This window comes from Octopus bimaculoides, chromosome 1, assembly GCF_046866305.1.
Source record: "Octopus bimaculoides isolate indiv1 chromosome 1, ASM4686630v1, whole genome shotgun sequence".
Lineage (NCBI taxonomy): Eukaryota > Metazoa > Mollusca > Cephalopoda > Octopoda > Octopodidae > Octopus > Octopus bimaculoides.
Window position 1 is genome coordinate 111,949,674 of NC_142928.1, and position 27,728 is coordinate 111,977,401.

At 38.5% G+C, this 27,728-nt stretch overlaps 1 protein-coding gene across 3 annotated transcripts in view; it reads right to left on the minus strand.

The window, feature by feature from the left end:
* LOC106877988 (multiple epidermal growth factor-like domains protein 8) overlaps positions 1-27,728 on the minus strand; it is a 695,248-nt gene that overhangs the window by 350,972 nt on the left and 316,548 nt on the right. For all 3 annotated transcript variants that reach the window (XM_089356139.1, XM_089356136.1, XM_089356146.1), the window contains exon 16: positions 20,722-20,887. In XM_089356139.1, the coding sequence (XP_089212265.1) occupies positions 20,722-20,887 (166 nt within the window). The remainder of the gene's footprint in view (positions 1-20,721; positions 20,888-27,728) is intronic.

Below are 27,728 nucleotides of genomic sequence, written 5' to 3' on the forward strand. Positions count from 1 at the left end.
AAGAATTCCTCTTACTCCATCAGGAGCAGACATTCCTTTTACATTCAGAAGACTACAATTCCCCCTTCGTGTGACTTTTGCCATGTCCATAAACAAATATCAGGGTCAAACACTGTCTGTAGCTGGTCTTCTCTTGGAAGAGCCCTGCTTCTCACATGGACAACTGTATGTTGGCTGCTCAAGAGTGGGCAGCAACAAAAAACCTATTTGTATATGCTCCACAAGGGAAAACAAGGAACATAGTTTACAATGAGGTGTTATAATCACAACAGCAAGAAAGTATGTACATGATCACCTTCTTTTACGAAACTTCATTGACTTTCATATATTTATATTGATATACATATATATACGTGTGTTTGGGTGCGTGTGTGTATATACATCTCTATATATAAAGATGATGCGTAGTCTAGACGGCGTTTTTAGATTTCATTATTCTCTTTAACCCGGGCAACGCCGGGTATTCCTGCTAGTATATTTATAAAAAGATATTAAACTATTTGAAACGAAGGCATTTCTCTTCCACTTTTTATATTTTTTTTCCACAATTTTCAACCTATATATACACACACATATATATATATATATATATATATATATACACACACATACCTATCTAGCATTATATATATATATATATACATACATATATATATATATATATATATATATATATATATATATATATATATATATATATATATATATATATATATATACACACACATACCTATCTAGCATTATATATATATATATACATATATATATATATATATATATATATATATATATATATATATATATATATATATATATATATATATATAAATACTAGCAGAGATACCTGGCATTGCCCATGTTACATGCAATGGAAGAATTAGACTTTTCTGTTATATTTTTTTCTATAATGAACTGGAATACCTATGATTCGAATTTCATCAAAATTGCAGATGAGGGTTCTTTCCCACTTTATACATCATAAAAAAATTCTAATCATGACACATGTATCCCATGCTACTGATCTTTATGCGCAGATTCCAAAATTTCAGTCGTATGGAACCTGTTAAAAGGATTTTGCTCCGGAAAAATGGAGGTGACCCTACAGCTTCCAAGAGCAGAACTGTATTCACCTTTGCTTAGATAAAATGACTAAATTGTGAGTGTTAAGTCCCAATGAAGAGGTCTTTTTAACTTCTAAGAAGATAAAATTTTAGAAATATTACTTCATTTGTGTCTAATATCTATGGTTAAAATTTCATCAACAGCAAAAATATATGAATTTTCATGGGGGTTATGGCCCTTATGCATAGAATAGAATTACCCAATTTTGTAAAGATCCATTCAGTACTTTTGACCTAGTTATGGATCACAAAAAATGACTAAAATTTGGAAGTTAAGGACCCATTAGGGGGTCTTAGAATCCTAATGAGAAGCGGAAAGTTTGAGAATACATCTTGATGTGTGTCAATTACCTATGGTTTAAATTTCTTCAACATCGAAAATGTATGAATTTTCATGGGAGTTCTGCTCAAATTCAAACCAAACATACTGCATTGTACCTGCCCTTATGTATTGAATCTAAGTTCCAAATATCATAAGGATGCATTCAGTAATTTTGGTCTATGAAATTGTATGAAACACACAGCATTACCCTTCTCCCTAGGCTTGGATTTTGTGTTCCAAATTTCATTAGGATCAGTGCAGTTGTTTTCGAATGTATAAGTAACACACAAACGTACATAAAGACATTGACTTTTATATATGTTGTCGGCACTCCGTCGCTTACGAAGTCGAGGGTTCCAGTTGATCCAATCAACGGAACAGCCTGCACGTGAAATTAACGTGCAAGTGGCTTAGCACTCCACAGACACATGTACCCTTAACATAGTTCTCGGGGATATTCAGCATGACACAGTGTGACAAGGCTGACCCTTTGAATTACAGGCACAACAGAAACAGGAAGTAAGAGTGAGAGAAAGTTGTGGTGAAAGAGTACAGCAGGGTTCGCCATCATCCCCTGCCGGAGCCTTGTGGCAGGTCTGGGAATCGAAACCGCGATCCTATGACCGCGAGTCTGCTGCCCTAACCACTGGGCCATTGCGTCTCCACTGACTTTTATATAATAGATATGAATATATACATATACATACATGTATATGTGTGTGTGTGTGTGTGTGTGTGTATTATATATATATATATATTTATATATATACACACACACAAACAAAAAGATAGATTGATAGATACAACTGTGTGGACAAAGAAAAAAAAGAGACACTGCCTAGTGTTTTTTGTTATTTTGATAAGCCTGGTATTTATTTTATCAGTTTCTTCTTATGAAACCAGTATGTTATGAGGATGTAAATAAACAAACAGCAGTTGTGAAGCAGTGATGAGGGAGAAACACAGAGACAAAGACACACACATACACTTACATACATACATACATATATATATGAGATATAGCATCATACAATGTGGAAGACAATTGGAGATTTCTGCGGGACAACCTGTTGAGAGCCACCGACCAGATCTGTGGCTGGTGTAAAGTCCCCTCTCGACCCAAAGAAACAGGCTTGGAAGGACTGGAAGAACGGTGGTAGCAGGGAATTGTATCAATCTGCCAGAAGGGAAGCTAGGCGACAGGTTTATTTAGCCAGAGGGGAAGCAGATAAGAAAAAGTTTGCCAATGTTCTGCACCGTGAGGACCAAAGACTTGAGGTATTTCGTGTTGCAAAACAGTGTAGGAGAGAGAATAGTGATGTCGTAGGAGAGAAATGTGTTCGCATGGATGATGGTACGCTTGCACTAAATGAGGCTGCAAAGAAAGAGGTCTGGAGATGCCACTACGATAGATTGCTTAATAAGGAGAATGAATGGGAGAAAGAGAGTCTGCCATATGTTGACCCAACAGAGGGACCAGCTATTCGAGTTGACAGTACCATGGTAGATAAAGCAATTAAGAGTATGAAGACAGGGAAAGCCCCTGGCCCATCAGGAATCACTGCAGAGATGCTCAAAATATCTGGCAGTGTCGGCTATAGCCTAGTCACCCGTATTACGAACCAGGTGTTACACGAAGGAGTCATACCCAATGACTGGTGTAGCAGCACCATAGTCAACTGCTACAAAAGTAAAGGTGACGTTTTAGATACAAATAATTACAGAGGCATCAAGCTGTTAGATCAGGTTATGAAAGTCACGGAGAGGGTCATAGCCCAACTAATTAGGGAGCGAATCAATTTAGATGAGATGCAGTTTGGGTTCGGGCCAGGTAAAAGCAACACTGATGCCATATTTCTAGTAAGACAGCTTCAGGAGAAATATCTAGCCAAGGATAAACCTCTGTACATGGCTTTCGCTGACATGGAGAAAGCTTTTGACAGGGTCCCCCAATCCCTTATATGGTGGTCAATGAGGAAACTTGGGATAGAAGAATGGTTAATGAGAGCTGTGTGAGCCATGTACAGAGATGCTGTCAGTAAGGTGAGGGTTGGAAATAAGTACAGTAATGAATTCCAGGTAGAGGTAGGGGTCCACCAAGGTTCTGTCCTCAGCCCCCTCCTATTTATCATAGTCCTCCAGGCGATCACAGAGGAATTCAAGACAGGTTGCCCCTGGGAGCTCCTCTATGCTGATGACCTTGCACTAATTGCAGAGTCACTATCAGAACTAGAGGAGAAGTTTCAGGTGTGGAAGCAAGGACTAGAATCGAAGGGCCTTAGAGTCAACCTAGCTAAAACCAAAATCCTAATAAGCAGGAAGGTAGATAAAACACAAACCCCTTCAGGTAGATGGCCCTGCTCAGTATGTAGAAAAGGAGTAGGTAGTAACTCTATAAGATGTACCCAGTGCAAGCTATGGACACATAAGAGGTGCAGCAATATCAAAGGCAGGTTAACTAGAAAGTTAGTTTTTGTATGTGGCAGATGTTCAGGTGCAATAAACACTGTAAACAAACAGGAAACAACTTCTGTCTCATTCCAAGGAGAAAAACTAGAGGTAGTTGATAGCTTCCGCTATCTGGGTGACCAAGTTAGTAGTGGGGGTGGGTGCGCTGAAAGTGTAGCTGCTAGAATAAGAATAGCCTGGGCAAAGTTCAGAGAGCTCTTACCTCTGCTGGCAACAAAGGGACTCTCACTCAGAGTAAAAGGCAGACTGTATGACGCATATGTACAAACAGCCATGCTACATGGCAGTGAAACATGGGCTGTGACTGCTGAGGACATGCCTAAGCTCGCAAGGAACGAAGCCAGTATGCTCCGCTGGATGTGTAATGTCAGTGTGCATACTAGACAGAGTGTAAGTACCTTGAGAGAAAAGTTGAACCTAAGAAGCATCAGTTGTGGTGTGCAAGAGAGACGATTGCGCTGGTATGGTCATGTGGCGAGAGTGGACGAGGATAGCTGTGTGAAAAAGTGCCACACCCTAGCAGATGAGGGAACCTGTGGAAGAGGTAGGCCCAGGAAGACCTGGGATAAGGTGGGCCCAGGAAGACATTTGAACATTGAGACTCACCGAGGCGATGACTTCTGACCGAGACCTTTGGAAATATGCTGTGCATGAGAAGACCCGGCAAGCCAAATGAGACCTAAATGCAAGGCCTCTGCCAGGGGTGTAGCCAGCCCACTTATGCGTACCTTTCGTTCATTGGACACTAAACTCCAATTGTGAAGACCTGTTGAAGCAAGTGAAATCGAAATTGAACTAAATTAGACTGGCACCCATGCCAAAGTCGTCTCCCTCATTGGACATGAAACTCGGCTTGTGGAAGCAAAATTATGATGGCACCTGTGCCCAGTGTCGCCTTTCTGTCACTTTTGCCCGTGGCATGTGTAAAGACTTTCGAACGAGATCGTTGCCAGTGCTGCTGGACTGGCTCTTGTGCAGGTGGCACATAAAATACACCATTTTGAGCATGGCTGTTGCCAGTACTGCCTGACTGGCCTTCGTGCTGGTGGCACGTAAAAGCACCCACTACACTCTCGGAGTGGTTGGAGTTAGGAAGGGCATCCAGCTGTAGAAACTCTGCCAAATCAGACTGGAGCCTGGTGTAGCCATCTGGTTCACCAGTTCTCAGTCAAATCGTCCAACCCATGCTAGCATGGAAAGCGGACATTAAATGATGATGATGATGATGTGTGCACGTGCTTCATTCGTGGGGAACAACTAGTATACGATTCTGAGAATTATATTTTTTTAGTGGTCTGTACTGATGAGAAACAGATATTTTCAGTAAGAAAATGTTAATTTCAAAACTAGTTTGCAGATAACTATATATTTATGTAATTTTCACTTGTCTTGCCCGTATACGTTATCGTTACTTTGCTAAATTTCTTTTGAGAACAATTCGGTCTTAGTAGACACATTACATGTGATCTTCTTCTAGCACATTAACAGTCCACCTAGTAGTCTCCTTTATATATATATATATATATATATATTTAATTATATATATATATATATATATATACATATATATATATATATATATATATATATATATATATATATCAGTAAGGATGCATGGCCTAGTGGTTAGGGTGTTGCACTCATGATTGCGAGATCATGGTTGTGGTTTCAATTCCTAGACCAGATAGTATGTTGTGTTCTTGAGGAAAACATCTTATCTCATTGCTCTGAGATCACTTCAACACCTGACGTGTGGTACACCATGCACCTGTTCAGGCAATGTTGATTTGATGGAGAGTGTCTGCTAATGTACACCACGTACATTTGATTACTATAGACAGGTCATTCAGCAAAAGCTGAATGCTCATATGTCATCTTTCACAAGAGAGTACATTGTGCGTGTGTGGGTGTGTGTGTGTGTGTGTGTGTGTGTGTGTGTGTGTGTGTGCATGAATGTATATATATATATATATACGTATATATATATATATATATATATATATATATATATATATATATATATACTTTATTTAAAAGCAGCAGAAATATAACAAAAAACTGTTACTCTAAGTTTCACGTTCCCGTTCATTGGACAGTTTTGTTAGAAATGGAGAAAGAATAACAATGCAATCGAAAGTAATATAAAATTTAAAACACATGGATTCGTTTGATTGGTCGTTTCAAATAACGGTCATGGATGCGTAATGCACAGACCAAATAAATTTAATATAGATTCATCCTATTAAAAAAATATATCGAAGAAAACCTTAAATAGAAAAATGGGCTCAAAATACATATTGTAAATAATTAATTATATTCGAATTAACACATTAAAATCAAATCAATAAAATAAAGTATACTCTTACCCATGTATACACAAAAAAACGTACACGCATGAAATCATAACAGCATATGCACAAGTGCAAACCCAGGCCCTATATGTAAGCGCAGGTACACGCATATGAATACGTAGGTGTTGTTACTATACAGACATCTACATAAAAAACTATTAGATCTCAGTGCATATATGCAGCCAACTTCTTAATAAACCGCTGGGTGTATAAAAGTTAAAACCAGACGAAAATACATGCATAAAAGAATACAAAGCGTTTTTTAAAAAAAATAAATAGAATAGAATGAAGTAAAAAGTAAAAACAAGGGAGAAGAAAAATTATGTATATAACAGACGAAGGTCTTCTTAAAATGACGTAGGGGTCTTTACAAAATTCTTACAACGCTAAATAAATCGTTTATAATTCGGTACCAATCCAATAGTCAGATTGCACAATGGTTATAAGGAGTCGAACATAGTCAAAAAATTACATTACCCATATGGAATATTATATGCAGATATTTTAAATTTGGACGCATGCCTACATGTATTTAAAAGTTCGCGTCTTTGGTTTAGCGCCTTCTTATCCTGGAATAAGATATTCATTTTTTCCAATAAACAAAGATCACATTTCAATGGTCTTTTATGGGCACCGTGTCTGTAAGGCGATGCCTTGCCTAAAATCCTCCATGTCACGTTGAAAGGCTGGGCTTCATTCTCCTTTAAATGCCAGACGTATTTTGCCAGGCTCATCTTTGTCCTATTTTCAGGGTACCTAAAAGAATTTTTATGCGAATACAGTCTGGTTTTGAAAGAATTTTCTGTAGCCCCTGTGTATGTTCTATAATCATGCGAGCCTTCTATCTGAACTTTGGCCGTATACACGATACCCTTTTCTAGACATCTCCCTTCCAACAGACAGGAGGTTGGGTCTTTGCAATTACAGGTCTTTGTAAGCTGGTCGGCATTATTGTTTTTGGCAATTATTTTATTGTTGTGCTGGCTGATTAAAGAGGCGAAGTTCTTGCAGCAAGAATAGCTAATCTTAAGCGTTCTTCTATTAAATATTCTGTAAAACTTATGATCAGGTTGAAAGTGCCTAATGACCAATTTTAAGAATTCTTTACCTATATTCATTCTTACGGCCATATTGAAAGCTGGGTTGAACCACAAAGCTTTCCTGGTCCTAGTTCTACGTGCTGCACTGCTTCCAGCATTAGACTGGGTGTACTGGATCCTCTCAGAAAATCCACTATTCCTTAAAGCACTATCATAATACGGTGCCGCGTTACGGAATGTTGCTTCGTCTGCAGAAATTGACGAAATTCACCTACCTACGTTACTAACTAAGTTTCTAAGAATAACAGGCGGATGGTTGGATTCTCTGCTGATATAGGATAGTTTGTCGTTTGGTTTACGGTAAGGCTTAAATATATTCGAATTCAAGTCTAAATTTACGTCTAAGAAATCTACTTTTTTTAGGTTGGTATCTACTGTGATCCGTAAACCTATCCTTTGGAAGAAAGTTATGAGATCCTTCCTGAGCTTATCTAGTACGTGGCCGTTTAAATTATGGGTGACTATAAGACTGTCATCCCTATATAATCCTGCATCTATAAACGGAAATTCCTGTTTTAGATAATGCAGAATGTAAGCCCCTATAAGAGTGCACAATTCTGCCCTGTCGTATGCCCCCATCGGTACATCGAAAAGAGAATCTTCACTCTTTTTAATCCAGGTGGATCCTTCATGAAAAAGCAGTGATTTTCTTGCATGCATTATAATGTCTATTTCCGAGCTATCGATATTGACATACTGTTTGGCGAATTCTAATGCTTTCAGGAGCAAAGGTCTGGATATTGATGGGTAAAAATCAACAATATCGAACTGCGTAAATTTGCAGCTGTGCTTATTACTAATCCCCTTAAACCAATCTATAACTGACTTATTATTTTTCCAAATCCGTAAATTTAAATCACTATCTAACTTAGTTAAAATCCGGTCTAAAATATATTTGCTAATAATCCCAATTTCAGTCTTTGCAGGATTAATTAATCTACATTTGGGGTTTCTATTAAAATTATCTTTATGGTCTTTTAGGGTGACAGACACACACACACATATGTATCATCATCATCATTGTTTAACATCCATTTTCCATGCTGGCATGGGTTCAACAGTTTAATAGGAGCTAACCAGACTCCAGCTGTTTGTTGTGGCATGGTTTGTACAATTGGATGCCAACTACTCTACAGAGCATGCTAAGTTATTTTATACATGCCACTGACAGGAGTGCATTTTAAGTGGCACTGACACCTGTAAAGGGCAAGCCTGTATGTATAGATGACAGCAATTTTACTTGATTTGACGCATCTTCTCAAGTACAGCAAATTGCCACAACTCCTGATCCCTTGTCATTTCCTCAGTGAGGCCAAGCACCTGAACATCTTTTCTAACCACTTTGTCCCGTGTTTTCCTGACTCTACCACTTCCATATGTTCCTCCAACAATTAGAGCTCAGAACTTCTTTATGCAGCTGTCCTCATGCATACACATCACATGACCAAACTAGCTCAGTCTTCTCTCTTGCAAACAACATTTGATGCCACTTATTCCCAGTTTTCCTCTTAAATCATGCACACTGACATTATCCATCCAGTGGAGCATGCTAGCTTCATTTCTTTCAAGCCTTTACAAGTCCTCTGTAGCCAAAGCCCATAACTGTATGTACGTAAGCATCATACAATCTGCTTTTCCTCTGAGGGAAAGGCATTTAGTTACCACTCCACAGCTAACTTGGTCTCCTAGGTAACAGAAGCTATCTACTACTTCTTATGATCCCCACCAAGCATTGGAGGGAGCCTATTGCCTCTTTACTCTTTTACTTGTTTCAGTCATTTGACTGCGGCCATGCTGGAGCACCACCTTTAGTCAAGCAAATCGACCCCAGGACTTATTCTTTGTAAGCCTAGTACTTATTCTATCGGTCTCTTTTGCAGAACCGCTAACATACGGGGATGTAAACACACCACCATCGGTTATCAAGCGATGTTGAGGGGACAAATACAGACACACAAACACATATACATACATATATACAACGGGCTTCTTTCAGTTTCCGCCTACCAAATCCACTCACAAAGCTTTGGTCAGCCCAAGACTATAATAGAAGACACTTGCCCAAGGTGCCACACAGTGGGACTGAATCTAGAACCATGTGGTTGGTAAGCAAACTACTTACCACACAGCCACTCCTGCGCCTGTACATTTTTAATGCTTAGTGTACCCACACATTTTCCACACACAAAGACTATTTTCTCCATTAACTAGACTGTGATACTGCTACGCCTCTTATACATCCAAAGCTTGCACTGGATACAATGTATGGAGGTTCTACCAACACCCTTCTTACATACTGAGCAGGGTCATCTCCCAAAAGGGACTTGTGATTTGTCTGTTTTCCTACTTATTCAGACTTTGGTTTTTGTTTAATCAACTCTAAGGCTTTTAGATTTCAGGCCTTGCTTCCACACCTGAAATTTCTTCTCTAGGTCAGGTAGTGATTCAGCTATAAGAACAAGGTCATCAGCACTGAGGAGCTCCCAGGGGCAACCAATCTTGAATTCCTCTGTTAGGGCTTGGAGAACAATGGTAAACAAGAGGGGGCTGAGAACCAATCTCTGCTGAACTCCTACATGTACACTGAGTTCATTGCTACAGGTATTGCCAACCTTCAGCCAACTTGCAGCATCCTTGTATATGGCTTGTACAGCTCTCACTACTCATCTATCACTAGCTTCTGCACTAACCACCAGATAAGGAAGTGGGAGATCCAGCTGAATGCTTTCTCCATGTTGACAAAAGTCAAGTACATAGGTTTATTTATGGTGAAATACTTCTCCTGCAGTTGCCTTACCAGAAATATAGCATCAGTTGTGCTTCTTCTAAGCACAAAACCAAACTGCATCTCATCTACACTAACTCTCTGCCTAATTAGTAGAGCTATAACTCTCTCAGTAACATTCATTACTTGGTCCACATTGGTATGTATACACACATATGCATGTGTGTATACATACCAACACACACACACATGTGGAAGCAAGATCTAAAATTGAAGGGCCTTAGAGTTAACCTAGCAAAAACCAAAGTCTTAGTAAGTAGGAAAGCAGACAAATCACATATGCCTTCAGGGAGATGGCCCTGCTCGATCTGTAGGAAAGGCATAGGTAGAAATTTCATAAAATGTACCTGGTGCAAGCTACAGACACATAAGAGGTGCAGCAAGATTAACTGGGAAAATAGTTTTTGTGTGTAGAAGATGCACAAGTACAATAAACACTTAAAATGTACAGAAAAAAGACTCCATCAAATGCCAGAGGTATAAGACAGAGGTGGTTGATAGCTTCTGTTATCTACGTCACCAAGTCAGCAGCAGAGGTGGACTCTCAGAGCATAGCTGCTAGAATATGATTAGGCTGGGCAATGTTTAGAGAGCTCCTACCTCTGCTGGCAACAAAAGGCCACTCCCTTAGAGAGAAAGGCAGACTGTACAATGCTCGTGTGTGAACAGCTATGCTACACAGAAGTGAAACATGAGCTGTGATCACCAAGGACATGCATAAGCTTGAAAGAAATAAAGCTAGCATGTTTTGCTGGATGTGCAATGCTAGTGTACATATACAACAGAGTGTGTCTTGAGGGAAAAGTTGGGCATAAGAGGCATTAGATGTGGTGTTTAAGAGAGACAACTGCACTGGTATTGTCATGTGATGAATATGGATGAGGACAGCTGCGTAAAGAAGGGTTGATCTCTAACTGTGGAGGGAACCTGTGGAAGAGGTAAACCCAAGAAGACATGGGATGAGGTGGTGAAGCATGATCTTCAAATGTTGGGCCTCATGGAGGTAGTGATTAGTGACCAACACCTTTGGTGATATGTCATGCTTGAGAAGACCCATCAAACCAAGTGAAATCATAGTTGTGGTTGATGCCAGTGTAACATAACTGGCACCCATGCTGGTGGCATGTAAAAGGTACCTTTCAAGGATTTGGCCACATGGAGGCAATGTGATTGATGCTGTTGTTGCATAAATAGCACTTGGGCCAGTAGTACATAAAAAGCACCTTTTGAGCACTGAACCTTACAGAGGCAATGCGATTGATGCTGATGTCATGTAACTACCACCTTTGCTGGTGTCATGTAACTAGCAACTATAAGTGTCACGTAACTAGCACCTGTGCCGGTGGCACATAGAAGCACCTTTCGAGCATTAGGCCACATGGAAGAAATGTGGCTGATGCTGGTATTCCGCAACTAGTATCTGTGCTGGTGGCACATAAAAGGCACCTTTCGAGCATTGGGCCTCACAGAGGCAATGTCAAATGACAGAGACCTATGGCCATATGCTTGAGTAGAAGACCCATCAAGCCAAGTGATATCATAGTTGTGGCAGATACTGGTGCCACATAACTGGCACCCATTACACTCTCAGAGTGGTTGACATTAGGAAGGGTATTCAACCATAGAAACCATGCCAAATCAGACTAGAGTCTAGTACAGCTCTTGAGCTCGCCAGCCCTGGTCAAACCGTCCAACCCATGTCAGCATGGACAATGGACGTTAAATGATGATGATGATGATGATTATATATATATAGTAGTGAGCAAAAAAAGAGAACGATTAATATTTTTTTTAATTTTGGAAAAGCTAGTAAACGTGCAAATTCGCAATTGGTTCTGTAAATACGGTTACCTATCAGCTAAATTCTGTGAAAAATCTTAAGTTTGCACATTGGTCTTAATAAAAGTTAATATATCACTAATACAAGTTTCATCCAAATGTCTCATGTGCAAAATAAGAAAACAATCAAACTAAAAAATGCTTCAATTAACTCAAAACCATAATAATGGTTGAAAGAAATATAAATATGAACTTAATACAGTTAGTATGATGTTTGTAGACCTTTGTTGGAGATCACCTCTGCACATCAATTGCCACAGGACATAACAAGTTTCCTGCACAAGTCAGGTTTTACTTTCTTCCATTCCTCTTCTAATATCTCCCATAAATTTATTGTAGTAGTTGGTGCCCTTTGTGTTACTTTGTCTCCAAGTATCTTCCAAAGGTTTTTGATTGGATTTAAGTCTGGACTTTGTACTGGCCACTTCATTACTTTGGATATTTTGTTCACTAAAGAATCCAGTGACATGCTTTGCAATATGACAAGGAGCGTGATCTTGCATGAAAATACACAGTTGATTCGGAAATGCTCGTAATGATGGGATCACATTTTAACCAAATTCAAATAGATATTAGCATTAATAGTCCCTTTAATCTGCACTAGAGGGCCAACTCCTTCGGAAGAAATCATTCCCCACACCAAGACGTTTCCTCCTCCAAACTTGGCAGATTTCTTCAGGCACTTGGATTTTAGCTGATCTCCTTCAAACCATCTAATATACTGTCTACCATCTGAACCTACTAAATTGAATTTGCTTTCATCGCTAAAATGAACTTTTGATCAATTTTCATCCCTCCAGTTCATAAGCTTCTGCAAATGAAAGTCTTTCCAATTTGTTCTTGCTGATGGTAGGTTTTGTTGCTGAGGAACAAGTCGTTAATCCAAATTTCTTCAGATGACAAGACACTGTAAAGTGGCTCACTTCCATATATTTATTTACTTTTATTTTCTTAGAAATTCCAGTCACAGTCTTGAAAGAATCCTTCAATATGTACCATTTCATGTCTCGATCATCTCACATGGAGGTTTTGCAATGGTCTTCCAGTTGCCTTTTTCGGTTCAAAACCTTTAGTTTCTTCATATAGCTTAAGAACACATGAAACTACACTTTTAGATCTCCTTATGTCTCGTGAAATAGCCAAAAGAGTCATTCCTGAAACTTTCATCCTGACAATTTCTTTTCGAAGGTTGGGAGTAACTTTAGCATGGTGTGCCATGTTCGGAAGCTAGCACAATACTGAGTCAGTAGTAATGTTGAGCGTACAAATGTAAACAATGTTTGAAATTTTTAGAAATTTCTGAAGGAATCTAATCGTTCTCTTATTTTGCACATGAGACATTTGGACGAAACTAGTGTTAGTGTTATTAACTTTTATTAAGACCATTGTACAAACTTAGACTTTTTCAGAGAATTTAGCTTATGGTTAACCATGTTTACGAAACCAATTATGAATTTGTACGTTCACTAGCAGTGCAGCCATCTGGTTCGCCAGTCCTCAGTCAAATCGTCCAACCCATGCCAGCATGGAAAGCGGACGTTAAACGATGATGATGATTAATTGTTCTCTTTTTTTGCTTGCTACTGTACATATACATACAAGCAAGCATGCATGCATACATACATCATCATTTAAAAGCCGTTTTCCATACTGGCATGGGTTGGACAATTTGACAGGAGCTGGCTAGTCTAAAGACTGCACCAAGCTTCACTATCTGTTTTGGCATGGTTTTTATGGCTGGATGCCCTTCCTAATACCTACCACCACAGAGAGTGGTCTGAGTGCTTTTTACATGCCACCAGCACTGACAAGGTCTGTTTTGGCATGGTCTTTAGAGCTGGATGCTCTTCTAAATGCCACCCACTTTACAGTGTGAACTGGATGCTTTTTACAAAGTATCAGCACTGACTTGGTCACCAAGTCACTTGCAAAACAAAGTTCCTTTGAGTGTGTGTGTGTGTGTGTGTGTGTGAAAGAGAGAGAGAGAGAGAGAGAGAGAGAGAGGATCGTTGGAAGAGGTAACCTTGTGCCACATGATGAGAGGTTAAAGTGTGACAGAAGGGTAGAAACATGTGTCTTGATGCAGAAGAGATACATGGTTACCCAGTCAGAGGAAGAGAACAAGAGAAAGGGAGAGCGACAGAGTGAGTGATCAAGGATGAGAGAGAGTGGAAGAGAGCAAGAGTGTGAGAGAGCAGGAGAGAGATTGTAGCAAAGTGCCAGGGCATACCCTGAAGGTACGAGGATCAGAATATAAATGAGATGGTAGAGTATTGCCAACAGTGCATGAGTAGGGAGTAGGGACTTCAAATGAATGTAAAGAGTGTGGAGGAGGAAGAATGCAGTATATGGGTATATGAGGGGTTGGAGGACAACAAGATAGCAATGATACAGTGAGCAGGGCAGTGAGGACAGTATTGGGAAGCAAGAGATAAGCATAGTGCATGTAAAAGAGGAAATGTGAGGAAGAGATGTAGTTTAGTTTGTTGGGGTAGGGTGTGTGAAAAGTTTTATTGTTACATGTTAGTGGAACACAATGCTCTAAGAACTCAGTTTAGCTGACATGGGCAGGTCTTCTCAAGAACCTCATATCATCAGACATCTCAGTCCATTGTCATTTCCTCTGAGAGGCCCAATATCCTCACCACTTCATCTCATGTCTTCTTGGGTCTACCTCTTCTACAGCTGCCGTCTACTTTCAGTGATTGGCACTTCTTTATACAGTTGTCTTCATTCATACACATCACATGTCCAAACCAGCTTAGTCTTCTCTATTGCAAGCTGCATCTGATTCCTCCTATGTTCAACTTTTCTCTCAGCACATTTGCACTTTGTTGTACATGCACACAGATGTTGCACACCCAACGAAGCATACTACCTTCATTCCTCTCAAGTCTTTGCATGTCTTCTACATTCAGAATCCATGTCTTACTACCATGGAATTTATACACAAGCATCATACAATCTGTCTTTCACTCTGAGAGTACTTTCGTTGTCATCAGAGGTAATAGTTCTCTGAACTTCCTCCAGCCTATTCTTATCCCACCATTGCTAATTTGGTCACCTAGGTAACAGAAACTATCTACAACCTCAAGAGAGCCTCCTGGACATTTGAGAGAGCTTGATTCCTATGTGTTCTGAGAGCGTATTGTTCATGCACATCTGCCACATATGAAGAGAAGTTTTTCTGTGAATCTAACTGTGATTCCACTGCACCTCTTATGTGTCCACTGGGTGCAACAAATGGAATTATTTCCAATTCTTTTCCTATATATTGAGCAGGACTATTTACCTGATGGGAAGAAAGTCTTATCTACTTTCTTGCTATCAACAACTTTGGCCTTTGCTAGGTTAACTTTAACGCTCTTTGGTTCCTGGTATTTCTTCTACAATGCTGCTACAGATTCTGCAATAAAAGCAAGGTCATCAGCATATAGTAGTTCCTACAGGTAGCCTGTTCTGAATTCCTTTGTTATGGCCTGGAGGACTATGATGAATAAGAGTGGACTGAGAACTACATTCATCACTATATTCATGGTTGACTGATAGCAGCACTGTACATGGCTTGTACAACTCTAACAAGCCACTCATCTACTTCTAACTTTTTTAGAGACCACCAGATAATGGAGCAAGGGACTCTGTCAAAAGCTCTCTCCAGGTCAACAAAATTCAAGTACAATGGCTTAATTTTGACCAAATACTTTTTCTGTCAAGTAAAGCAGTTTACTTTTAGCCAAATACTTCCTCCTCCATATGTATATGTATACATACATATACACACACACACACATATATATATATATATATATATATATATTGTTGTACTTGGGGATGGTCATATTGCCAGTTTAGCCAATAAAAACACACGCACTGTATATTTGGTGTTAATTTGCTTCAGCTTTATATTACATTAATCTTAATCTTATTTCGGCCAGAGTTCTTTCGTCACACTTCTGTGACCTCATCAGTGGTCCTTTGTTTCCTTCCTTCTTATGTGTGTCTCACCTTGCTAAATATCAGCCATTTTGTATTCTGTATTCCTATTGTATGTGTCTACGCATGCGTGTCTTTCAATGTGTCTGTGTCTTTTGTAAGTGCATGTGTGTATGGGGAGTGTTTGTATCACCTATATACTCTGTTAATACGTGTTCGTTTGTATTTGTTTTATTTATTTATTTGTTCATGTGTGTGTGTGTGTGTGTATTTTTTTGTTTGTTGTGTTTTTTTTTTGTGTTTAATTAAATTTTGTTAACGTATGTAGTATTTAATTCTATTTGTTTATCTATGTATTGTATTATACTTTGTTCATATTATTATTGGTTTACGGGTAACATGTTGTCACATGCTGTGGTTTGTGGTTTGTTAGTGGTGTGTGTTAGTGTTCCATTCTAGTTTCCTATTCAGGCTAGGTTTCTCTTCTATTATGTGTGTAGCTTCAGTAATTTGTCTAAGTGCTGCATCACTGCTATGTGTAGATAAGATTTTAATTTCTATGTTGTTGATTGAGCCTCTATGTTATTGCTCAGCGTGCTGGTACAGAACTGATGAGTTCTTCCCTTCCTTAAGTTCCCTCCAATGTTCGTTTGCCCGCTCCCCTATGCTCCTTGCTGTTTCGTCTACATATGTCATTGTCTTATTTCTGCATCGTCCCTCTGTACATCTTATACTATAGACCACATTTCTGGTTTTGCAGTTCGTTTGTGGGCTAAATCTACATACGATACAGTTCCTATCAGTGCAGGGGGTTCTACTGAAAGGGTATGTTCTACTGATAAGGGATTTAATAGGGTTGCCTGGCCTTTCAACAACCTTAATTCTTAGCTTAAGTTTGTCTAGGGCCCTTCTAAAGTGGTACGCCAGTTCGCCTCTAGGGGTGGTGTCGACGAACATGACGCTCTGGTACTTGTGGCTATCGTACCATGAGCTTGCCTTCCCTATTTTCTTCTTAGTCCTTTCTATGGTGTTCCATGATTTGCTCCTATAGAGTGGGCAAATCCCATTCCTATCGTTGCGTTTGATTGTTTCAAACTTCTTCATAGCTCCTTTGTATACCCTGATCCTTTCTTTATGGCTGTAACCTGAGAACTGCATGCGGTGGATGAAATGTTGTATATGTCTCTTTAATTCTGTAGGGTCGCACATGCAGGAGACATTTCGCATTACTCTGATGAGGTCTGCCATCAATATGTTGAATTTGGCATTGTCCGCAATAGCCGAGTTCCGGTGGATCAGGTATTTGGAGGCCATAGGATTTGTATAGTGTGAATGGAGGATTCTGGTTTTATTGTTCTTAGTTTCTAGCCAGAGTTCAGTATCTAATACAGGTAATCTATGGTTAGGGTGTTTAGTAGGGTAGTCTATCCTAACTTTAATACTCTGGTGGATGGAGTTAGCTATTTGCTGGATGCTCTCCATAGTCTTAGTTTCTATTTCTATTTTAGGGGTGCTCTCTTGTGGGGGTGTCTTTACCACTAAGTTGATATCATCGACATATCGAGAGTACACATTCACGAGTATGGAGTTCTGTGTCAGGCGTTCCTTAAGCCTTCTGTCCCACCATACCATGAAGAGATTGGCCACATCACCGGCGATACTAACACCGATGGCTGCCCCGTCGACCTGGGCATATAATTTGTTGTTAAATTTAAAGGTTTGGCCTTTTAGGGTGACCTTTATACTAGCTCCTAGTGCATGTGCGATCATTTTCTTTACCTGGTGGATATTAGTGGGGGCCCATATGGCTCTGGTCCATCCACTCCATCTCTCTATAGGGGTCTTATATATATATATATATATATATATATATATATATATATATATATACACACAGCAATAAGAAAATGGAGGGGATCAAGAGGTGGTATTCATCAACTTTTAGACATTATATTATGACTATTTATTTATTTTTTTGAAAAATCATTATAACAATATACATACATGTTTAGCATAATATGCTTTACATATACAATATATAAAAATACCAGTAATTATTATAATATATAACGTAGATCACAAAAGATAGGATAACATCTTACAGCTGTTTCAGCCAAGAGGCCAAATTACCCCAATCTACCTTTCAGTGAATTGAAGAATTTGGTAGATAAGATTTAGGTGCTTGGCTGTGTCTCTGGGCTTCATCAGAGAGTTTAGAAAGTTCATAAGGTTAAGTTATAAATGCAAATACATACACATATACACACTTATACATATACATACATACACATAAACATACATAAACACATGTATATATATTTCTATATTTTTATATTCATATGTATATGTATATGCATATCAAGGAATCAATTATTATTAATAGGTGTATTATATTATTCTTATTAGATAAAGTACAAACAGAGGAAGGAGAAAGTTATCAAAAGAGAAATAATAGTGGAATATGAAAACAATATATCCTAAGATTATTGTAGTTATGTAGGACTATTATCAGGTAAACAGTCTTGCTCAACACATGTAATATGTATGTACATATGAGTATGTTTGTACGTAAATATATATGTATGTATGTATGTATACATGTGTATGCATGTATATGTATATATATTTTTGTATTCCTAATTTATATACCTTTTGTGCCCAGCGTCGCCTTTCTGGCACTTGTGCCCATGACATGTGTAAGCATTTTTGAGCGAGATCGTTGCCAGTGCCCCTGGACTGGCTCTTGTGCGGGTGGCACATAAAATACACCATTTTGAGCGTGGCCATTGCCAGTACCGGCTGACTGGCCTTTGTGCGGGTGACACGTAAAAGCAACCACTACACTCTCTGAGTGGTTGGCGTTAGGAAGGGCATCCAGCTGTAGAAACTCTGCCAAATCAGATTGGAGCCTGGTGTAGCCATCTGGTTTCACCAGTCCTCAGTCAAATCGTCCAACCCATGCTAGCATGGAAAGCAGACGTTAAACGATGATGATGATTCCTACATAACTACAATAATCTTAGGATATATTGTTTTCATATTCCACTATTATTTCTCTTTTGATAACTTTCTCCTTCCTCTGTTTATACTTTATCTAATAAGAATTATAATACACCTAATAATAATAATAATTGATTCCTTGGTATGCATAGACATATGAATATAAAACTATAGAAATATACGTACTTGTGTTTATGTATGTTTATGTGTACGTATGTATATGTATAAGTGTGTATATGTGTATGTATTTGCATTTATAATATGCATTTATATAATGTCTAAAAGTTGATGAATACCACCTCTTGATCCCCTCCATTTTCTTATTGCTGTATAAATTAAGGGTAAAAAACTTTTTTACCCTCACCCATTTATTACATTTAGTAGTGTAATTGCCATGCAAATAAAAAAAAACACTTGTGTATTAATAATTGGGTTTTCTACCAGCAGTATTTTGGACGGATATTATCCCTTAGCTGGTTGGATTAACAACCTCTAACTCTTTTGGAATTATATATATATATATATATATATATATATATATATATATATATATATATATATATATATATATATATATATATATATATATGTAATAGTGATGTACATAAAAAGTAGGACACCAGTGAAATGAAAAGACACTTATCATTAAATACATAGGCTGATCTGTGAAAGTTTTGGCCATCTTCTGTCCCTTTTACTATCGAATGCCTCCTTTCCTCTATTCTTTATATTCCTTCCTCTCTTCCTTTCTTTCCATCTGTGAGAAAAACTGCTAATTTGCGCAAATTATGCACATGGACAACACTGAGTGAAAAATAGGATATGCAGACAGTGAAAGCCACCATTTCAGAAGAAAAAAATCATAGAAAACATGTGAAATGTTGAGGTTAGATGTCAGGGTAATAACCTGACTTGCAGACAGGACATTACAAAATCCAAAATGCTATTATCACTGTTGGCAACAAAGGTCTTTTCTCTCAGAGTAAGAGGCAGATTGTTTGTCACTTGTATTAGAACTGTAATTTTGTATTACATTTTGCAAGATGAGGAATGTGAAAACAGAAGACTTGTGAAGACTAGAAAGAAATGAAGCCAGCATGCTCAGGTGAATGTGTAACATGAACAAGAACAATCGCCACCACCACCATTACTATTGTCATTTAGCATCTAATTTCCATGCTGGTATGTGTTAGATGGTTTGACAGGGATTAGTAAGCCAGAGAGCTGTAACAGGCTCCAGCCTGATTTAGCTTGGTTTTTACAGCTGGATGTCCTTCTTAATGTCAACCACTCCAAGAATGTAGTGGGTGCTTTTATATATCACCCACACAGGTGCTTTTTACATGTCACCAGCACTAGCCATGACTACGATGTTACTCGGCTCGACATTCCTTCTCAAGCACAGTAAATCATCAAAGGTCTCGATCACTTGTCATCACCACTGTGAGACTCAACATCTGAAGATCATATTTCACCACCTCATCTCATGTCGTCCTGAGTTTACCTCTTCCACAGGTTCTTTCCATATGCCCAATTATGCCCAATTTTTTTCTCATCAGCCTAAAGTTAAGTCAAATTTTGACAGCATTATAACCAACCAAGCTTCTTAAATCAAAAGCATTTTTCATTTCAAACTCACTTACCTTAGCTTTTGTGAACTATTTTAATGCTATTAAGTTTAAATACTTAATTAATTTCATACTTTATTTTATGCATAACTAGGATCAATTTCATTAAACAGATATACAAAATTAAACTTTAAGCTATAAGAATCAATTAAAGATATGATAATATTACTTACCACCTTTTTCATATGAAACGAAGTAAACTGTTAAAACACCTTTTACAGCTTCAACAGAAAGTGGTCGGTTTTGAGTACCACAAAATGTGCCAAGTAACAGTCCATTGTTCCTTGAACTACCATTAACAAAGTCTGGGATTCCATCATAGACATAAATAAAATCATCCTGAAAATATGGAGTGAGCTATATAGTATATGAATTTTTAAAAAAAACCTTACTAATATTTCAAAATAAGAAATATGAAAAAATGTTGCATACACATAATGTAGAGTATAATCAAAGGATAACAATGAATATAATTGCCACAAACACATCACATTTTTTTTACCATTTCAAAGAAATGTTATCGAAATTAACTTTTCAGTAAAAGTAATTTTATTTGTATGAATTCAGTCTAACACTTTCAATATTTATTACTTTCATTGTTATTTATGAGCAAAACAAATTAATCTAGAAATGAGTTTACATTGTTAATAGGAATTTCATATAACACAAAAGTACATCTCTGTCCAAAAGCTTTTAGGTTTCATTATTATACAACGCATTTTTATTAGTTAAACTGTTGAGAAAAGACAATACCCATCCTCAATGTAGGGTTGCCCAGGCTGGTGACATTAATATGGTTTATATTCAGTATGTGCAGATGTGGGTTAATGTCTATAACAAGTGCAGTAAGAAAGAAATTCTGGAGAGACTGAAAGAAATTCTGGAGTGGTAAAAAGCAAAGGGGTGAAGAGAGATAAAAGAGGAAGGTAAATAGGAAAAAGTACGATAAATATGGCATATACACCCATTACCCATTTTTCCATTTTCGATCTCATTGTTGTTTACATTAGACGCATTTGGATACAAAACATAACAAATCAGTGCTGGCTATAATTTCTATGCAAAATCTGTAGAGATAACCTTAACAAGTGATTTAATAGCATTGCTAATACAGAAGAACATAATATTGACTTATAAAACATTTAATATACTTTATAGTATACTAGCAGTATAACCCGACCTTGTCCGGGTGTGACTTATTATGCCATCTACGATAAGTCTTGCTAGCTGAAAATCAACTAAAAAAGAAAGCCTTACAACGAAAAAACCCTTATGATATAAATATGTTCATAATTCAAAAGACGATGAAATTAATAGGGAAAGTCTGAAGGCTGTTTTGCGTAAACTTATTAAGCGTACGTAAATTTCATCCGTGTAATTGGCTATAGAAATGCTTGTGCAAAACAACTTTTTGCGCTACCCTGATTATACATAGCAGGGTAATCCCTTTTAGCAGGAGCTAGGACGGCAATTTCTGATGAAGCAATTGCTGGCGATCTGTTGCTACACAGTTTTGCCAGAATTCTATCAGATTGGGCAGAAGATGTTGATGCACCATTTTGCATTATGTTCAAAATAGCTTCTGGAATGTGGTGCATTACTGCAGTCTGTTGCTGTCATTTTAAACCAGTTGCTGTCTTTCCCCAGCAAACTCTCTTCTTTGGAGGCATAATCTATGTATATATTAAACAGAACAACAAAAGTTATAATAGATGGCAGTGTCGGTACTTTTCACATATCTGTAATTTTTCAGATTAACACCCGCACAATTACCCAACCCTAATCTTAAACCTAATCCTAACACTAACCCTAAACCCGAACCCTAACCCTGACCCTAAAAAACGTAACCGTAACATTAATTCTAAACCCTAACACTGACCCTAAAACCCTAACCCTAGTGAAAATCTTGGTAAATTTACAAAACATTGACGAACATGAGTTATATTTTACTGAATGATTGTGTACTTGCACGTGTATGCTTTTGAGAGAGGAAGAGGTAGAGAGGGGGAGAGAAAGTAATAGGGGTAGTTAAAAGTTTTCTTATGACTGCTTCTCTTCACTGCCTATTACTTCATTAGAAATCTAAGGATGCACATAAGCACATAATAGAGAAAAATGAAACAAATATGGACGACTTGCTCCGAAACACCACCGAGTGGGGAACACTTCTCAAAAATAACCTGCAGTTGTTTCCTTGCTTGAAATGTACATACATCAAGGTACATACATCAAGGTAAATTTGTACAAAATTTCATGAAAAAATATTCATTTTCCTGGAAATTAAGAGGAATTTAAGTGGAATTTCCGAATATTGTACCCCACCCCCTTCCAAAACGCTTTCACCGAAAATTTTTGTATATTTGGAATCTACATAATAAATAATATATGCATAGAAAATTTCATAAATAAATATTCATTTTTATGAAAGTTATGACCTTCCAAAGTTGGGGGATACAACTCTGTAGTTATGCCATCAATGTTTTGTAAATATACCACGATGTGAATGATTGTGTTTACTTGCACATTGATGTAAAAATTTTTACGAAAAAGTGGAAAATGTGGATTTCTATAAACATTCAAAAAGGCTTCACACAAACACACAATTTCAGATTTATATATTAAGACTAGCAGTATAACCCGACCTTGTCCGGGTGTGACTTATTATGCCATCTACGATAAGTCTTGCTAGCTGAAAATCAACTAAAAAAAGAAAGCCTTACAACGAAAAAACCCTTATGATGTAAATATGTTCATAATTCAAAAGACGATGAAATTAATAGGGAAAGTCTGAAGGCTGTTTTGCGTAAAATTATTAACAACTTTTTGCGCTGCCCTGATTATACATAGCAGGGTAATCCCTTTTAGCAGGAGCTAGGACGGCAATTTCTGATGAAGCAATTGCTGGCGATCTGTTGCTACACAGTTTTGCCAGAATTCTATCAGATTGGGCAGAAGATGTTGATGCACCATTTTGCATTATGTTCAAAATAGCTTCTGGAATGTGGTGCATTACTGCAGTCTGTTGCTGTCATTTTAAACCGGTTGCTGTCTTTCCCCAGCAAACTCTCTTCTTTGGAGGCATAATCTATGTATATATTAAACAGAACAACAAAAGTTATAATAGATGGCAGTGTCGGTACTTTTCACATTATCTGTAATTTTTCAGATTAACACCCACACGATTACCCAACCCTAATCCTAACACTAACCCTAACACTAACCCTAAACCCTAACCCTAACCCTGACCCTAAAAACCGTAACCGTAACATTAATCCTAAACCCTAACCCTGACCCTAACACCCTAGTGAAAATCTTGGTAAATTTACGTCTGGAGATGCCACTACGATAGATTGCTTAATAAAGAGAATGAATGGGAGAAAGAGAGCCTGCCTTATGTCGACCCAATAGAGGGACCAGCTATCCGAGTTGATAGTACCAGGGTAGATAAAGCAATTAAGAGTATGAAGACCGGGAAAGCCCCCGGCCCATCAGGAATCACTGCAGAGATGCTCAAAATATCTGGCAGTGTTGGCTATAGCCTAGTCACCCGTATTACGAACCAGGTGATACACGAAGGAGTCATACCCTATGACTGGTGTAGCAGCATCATAGTCAACTGCTACAAAGGTAAAGGGGACGCTTTAGATACAAATAATTACAGAGGCATCAAGCTGTTAGATCAGGTTATGAAAGTTACAGAGAGGGTCATAGCCCAACTAATTAGGGAGCGAATCAATTTAGATGAGATGCAGTTTGGGTTCGTGCCAGGTAAAAGCACTACTGATGCCTTATTTCTAGTGAGACAGTTGCAAGAGAAATACCTAGCCAAGGATAAACCTCTGTACCTGGCTTTCGTTGACATGGAGAAAGCCTTTGACAGGGTCCCCCGATCCCTTATCTGGTGGTCAATGAGGAAACTTGGGATAGAAGAATGGCTAGTGAGAGCTGTGCGAGCCATGTACAGAGATGCGGCCAGTAAGGTGAGGGTTGGAAATGAGTACAGCAATGAATTCCGGGTAGAGGTAGGGGTCCACCAAGGTTCCGTCCTCAGCCCCCTATTATTTACCATAGTCCTCCAGGCAATCACAGAGGAGTTCAAGACAGGTTGCCCCTGGGAGCTCCTCTATGCTGATGACCTTGCCCTAATTGCGGAGTCACTATCAGAACTAGAGGAGAAGTTTCAGGTGTGGAAGCAAGGTCTAGAATTGAAGGGCCTTAGAGTCAACCTAGCTAAAACCAAAATCCTAATAAGTAGGAAGGTAGATAAAACACAAACCCCTTCAGGTAGATGGCCCTGCTCAGTATGTAGAAAAGGAGTAGGTAGTAACTCTATAAGATGTACCCGGTGCAAGCTATGGACACATAAGAGGTGCAGCAACATCAAAGGCAGGTTAACTAGCAAGTTAGTTTTTGTTTGTGGCAGATGTTCAGGTGCAATAAAGACTGCAAACAAACAGGAAACAACTTCTATCTCATTCCAGGGTGAAAAACTAGAGGTAGTCGATAGCTTCCGCTATCTGGGCGACCAAGTTAGTAGTGGGGGTGGGTGCGCTGAAAGTGTAGCTGCTAGAATAAGAATAGCCTGGGCAAAGTTTAGAGAGCTCTTACCCCTGCTGGCGACAAAGGGACTCTCACTCAGAGTAAAAGGCAGACTGTATGACGCATGCGTACGAACAACCATGCTACATGGCAGTGAAACATGGGCTGTAACTGCTGAGGACATACGTAAGCTCGCAAGGAATGAAGCCAGTATGCTCCGTTGGATGTGTAATGTCAATGTGAATACCCGTCAGAGTGTAAGTATCTTGAGAGAAAAGCTGAACATTAGAAGCATCAGTTGTGGCGTGCAAGAGAGACGATTGCGCTGGTATGGACATGTGGTGAGAATGGAGGAGGATAGCTGCGTGAAAAAGTGCCACACCCTAACAGTTGAGGGAACCCGTGGAAGAGGTAGGCCCAGGAAGACCTGGGCTGAAGTGGTGAGGCAAGACCTTCGTACATTGGGCCTCACCGAGGCGATGACTACGGACCGAGACCTTTGGAAATGGGCTGTGCGTGAGAAGACCCGGCAAGCCAAGTAAGATCGTTGCCAGTGCCCCTGGACTGGTTCTTGTGCGGGTGGCACATGAGATGCACCATTTTGAGCGTGGCCGTTGCCAGTACCGCCTGACTGGCTCCTGTAGGATTTTCGAGCGAGATCGTTGCCAGTGCCCCTGGACTGGCTTGTGCGGGTGGCACATAAAAGACACCATTTCGAGCGTGGCCGTTTTCGTGCGGGTGACACGTAAAAGCACCCACTACACTCTCTGAGTGGTTGGCGTTAGGAAGGGCATCCAGCTGTAGAAACTCTGCCAAATCAGACTGGAGCCTGGTGTTGCCATCCGGTTTCACCAGTCCTCAGTCAAATCGTCCAACCCATGCTAGCATGGAAAGCGGACGTTAAACGATGATGATGATGATGATGATGACGAACATGAGTTATATTTTACTGAATGATTGTGTACTTGCACGTGTATGCTTTTGAGAGCGAGAGAGGAAGAGGTAGAGAGGGGGAGAGAAAGGAATAGGGGTAGTTAAAAGTTTTCTTATGACTGCTTCTCTTCACTGCCTATTACTTCATTAGAAATCTAAAGATGCACATAAGCACATAATAGAGAAAAATGAAACAAATATGGACGACTTGCTCCGAAACACCACCGAGTGGGGAACACTTCTCAAAAATAACCTGCAGTTGTTTCCTTGCTTGAAATGTACATACATCAAGGTACATTTGTACAAAATTTCATGAAAAAATATTCATTTTCCTGGAAATTAAGAGGAATTTAAGTGGAATTTCCGAATATTGTACCCCACCCCCTTCCAAAACACTTTCACCGAAAATTTTTGTATATTTGGAATCTACATAATAAATAATATATGCATAGAAAATTTCATAAAGAAATATTCATTTTAATGAAAGTTTTGACCTTCCAAAGTTGGTGGGTACAACTCTGTAGTTATGCCATCAATGTTTTGTAAATATATCACGATGTGAATGATTGTGTTCACTTGCACGTGTATACGTTTGAGAGAGCGAGAGAGGAAGAGGGGGAGAAATGAATAGAGATTGAGAGCAATGTGTATGTTGTCACAGGTCATGTATGTGTGGTTGTGTGTGTTTTTACGTATCTATGTTATGAAAAATAGGTAAAGAATACTGAGATGAAAGTTTAATCTATGACGTTGTATGTATCACTTTCTCTCTCTCTCCCTCTCCCTCTTTTACTTTTACTCTCTATATTTTTATGTTGAGCGCGTGTGTAAGAATGGCGTTCCAAGTAGCAGGGATGAAATATAAAAGTTGCTAGAAACAATAGCCAAATCTCCCTTAAATCACACAAAGTAAACGGAATTTAAAAAATCTAATTACTGCACTGGAAAGTTCAGATTGAGAAAATTCCATTGATGTAAAAATTTTTACGAAAAAGTGGAAAATGTGGATTTCTATAAACATTCAAAAAGGCTTCACACAAACACACAATTTCAGATTTATATATTAAGATTATGGTTGCATAATGAAATACAGTATTTCTATAAGTCAGTAATAATTAGTGTTGGTATGAAAGAACATAGTCAGTATTACTAAAAGCAATCACAGTCTCAAAATTCCCACAGAATATTTTCTGTAGAATGCAATTTGGTACAACATTAAAATAAGAATAATAACAGCAGCCTCATACATGCATACATATCTAAACAAATAAACAGACAGATAAGAGGTGGTATCAAAAAGTTCAAGGACTAGTTCTGTTTAATAAAAAATAACTTATTTACTAAGTTTTAAGATCTTATCCTTCAAAATAGCCAGTTTGCACAGCAATACACTAATCCCAGTGTTCCTGCCACTTTTGGAATCTGGCCTAGATGTCATTTTCCGTAAGCAGGTCAAGGACCTTCTGTGATTCACTCTGGATCTCAACAACGGTGTTAAGACAGTAACTTTTCAGCTGCATTTTCATCTTGGAGAAGAGATGGAAGTTTGCAGGTACTAAATCTAGTGAATAGAGCAGGTGCAGAAACAATACCATGTGTTTTTAGTGAGAAACTCACAAGTGAGGAGAGCTCAGTAACAGGGTGCATTGTTATCATGAAGAATCTAATTCTTCGCACTCCACAGATCCAGTCACTTTCACTGAATGTC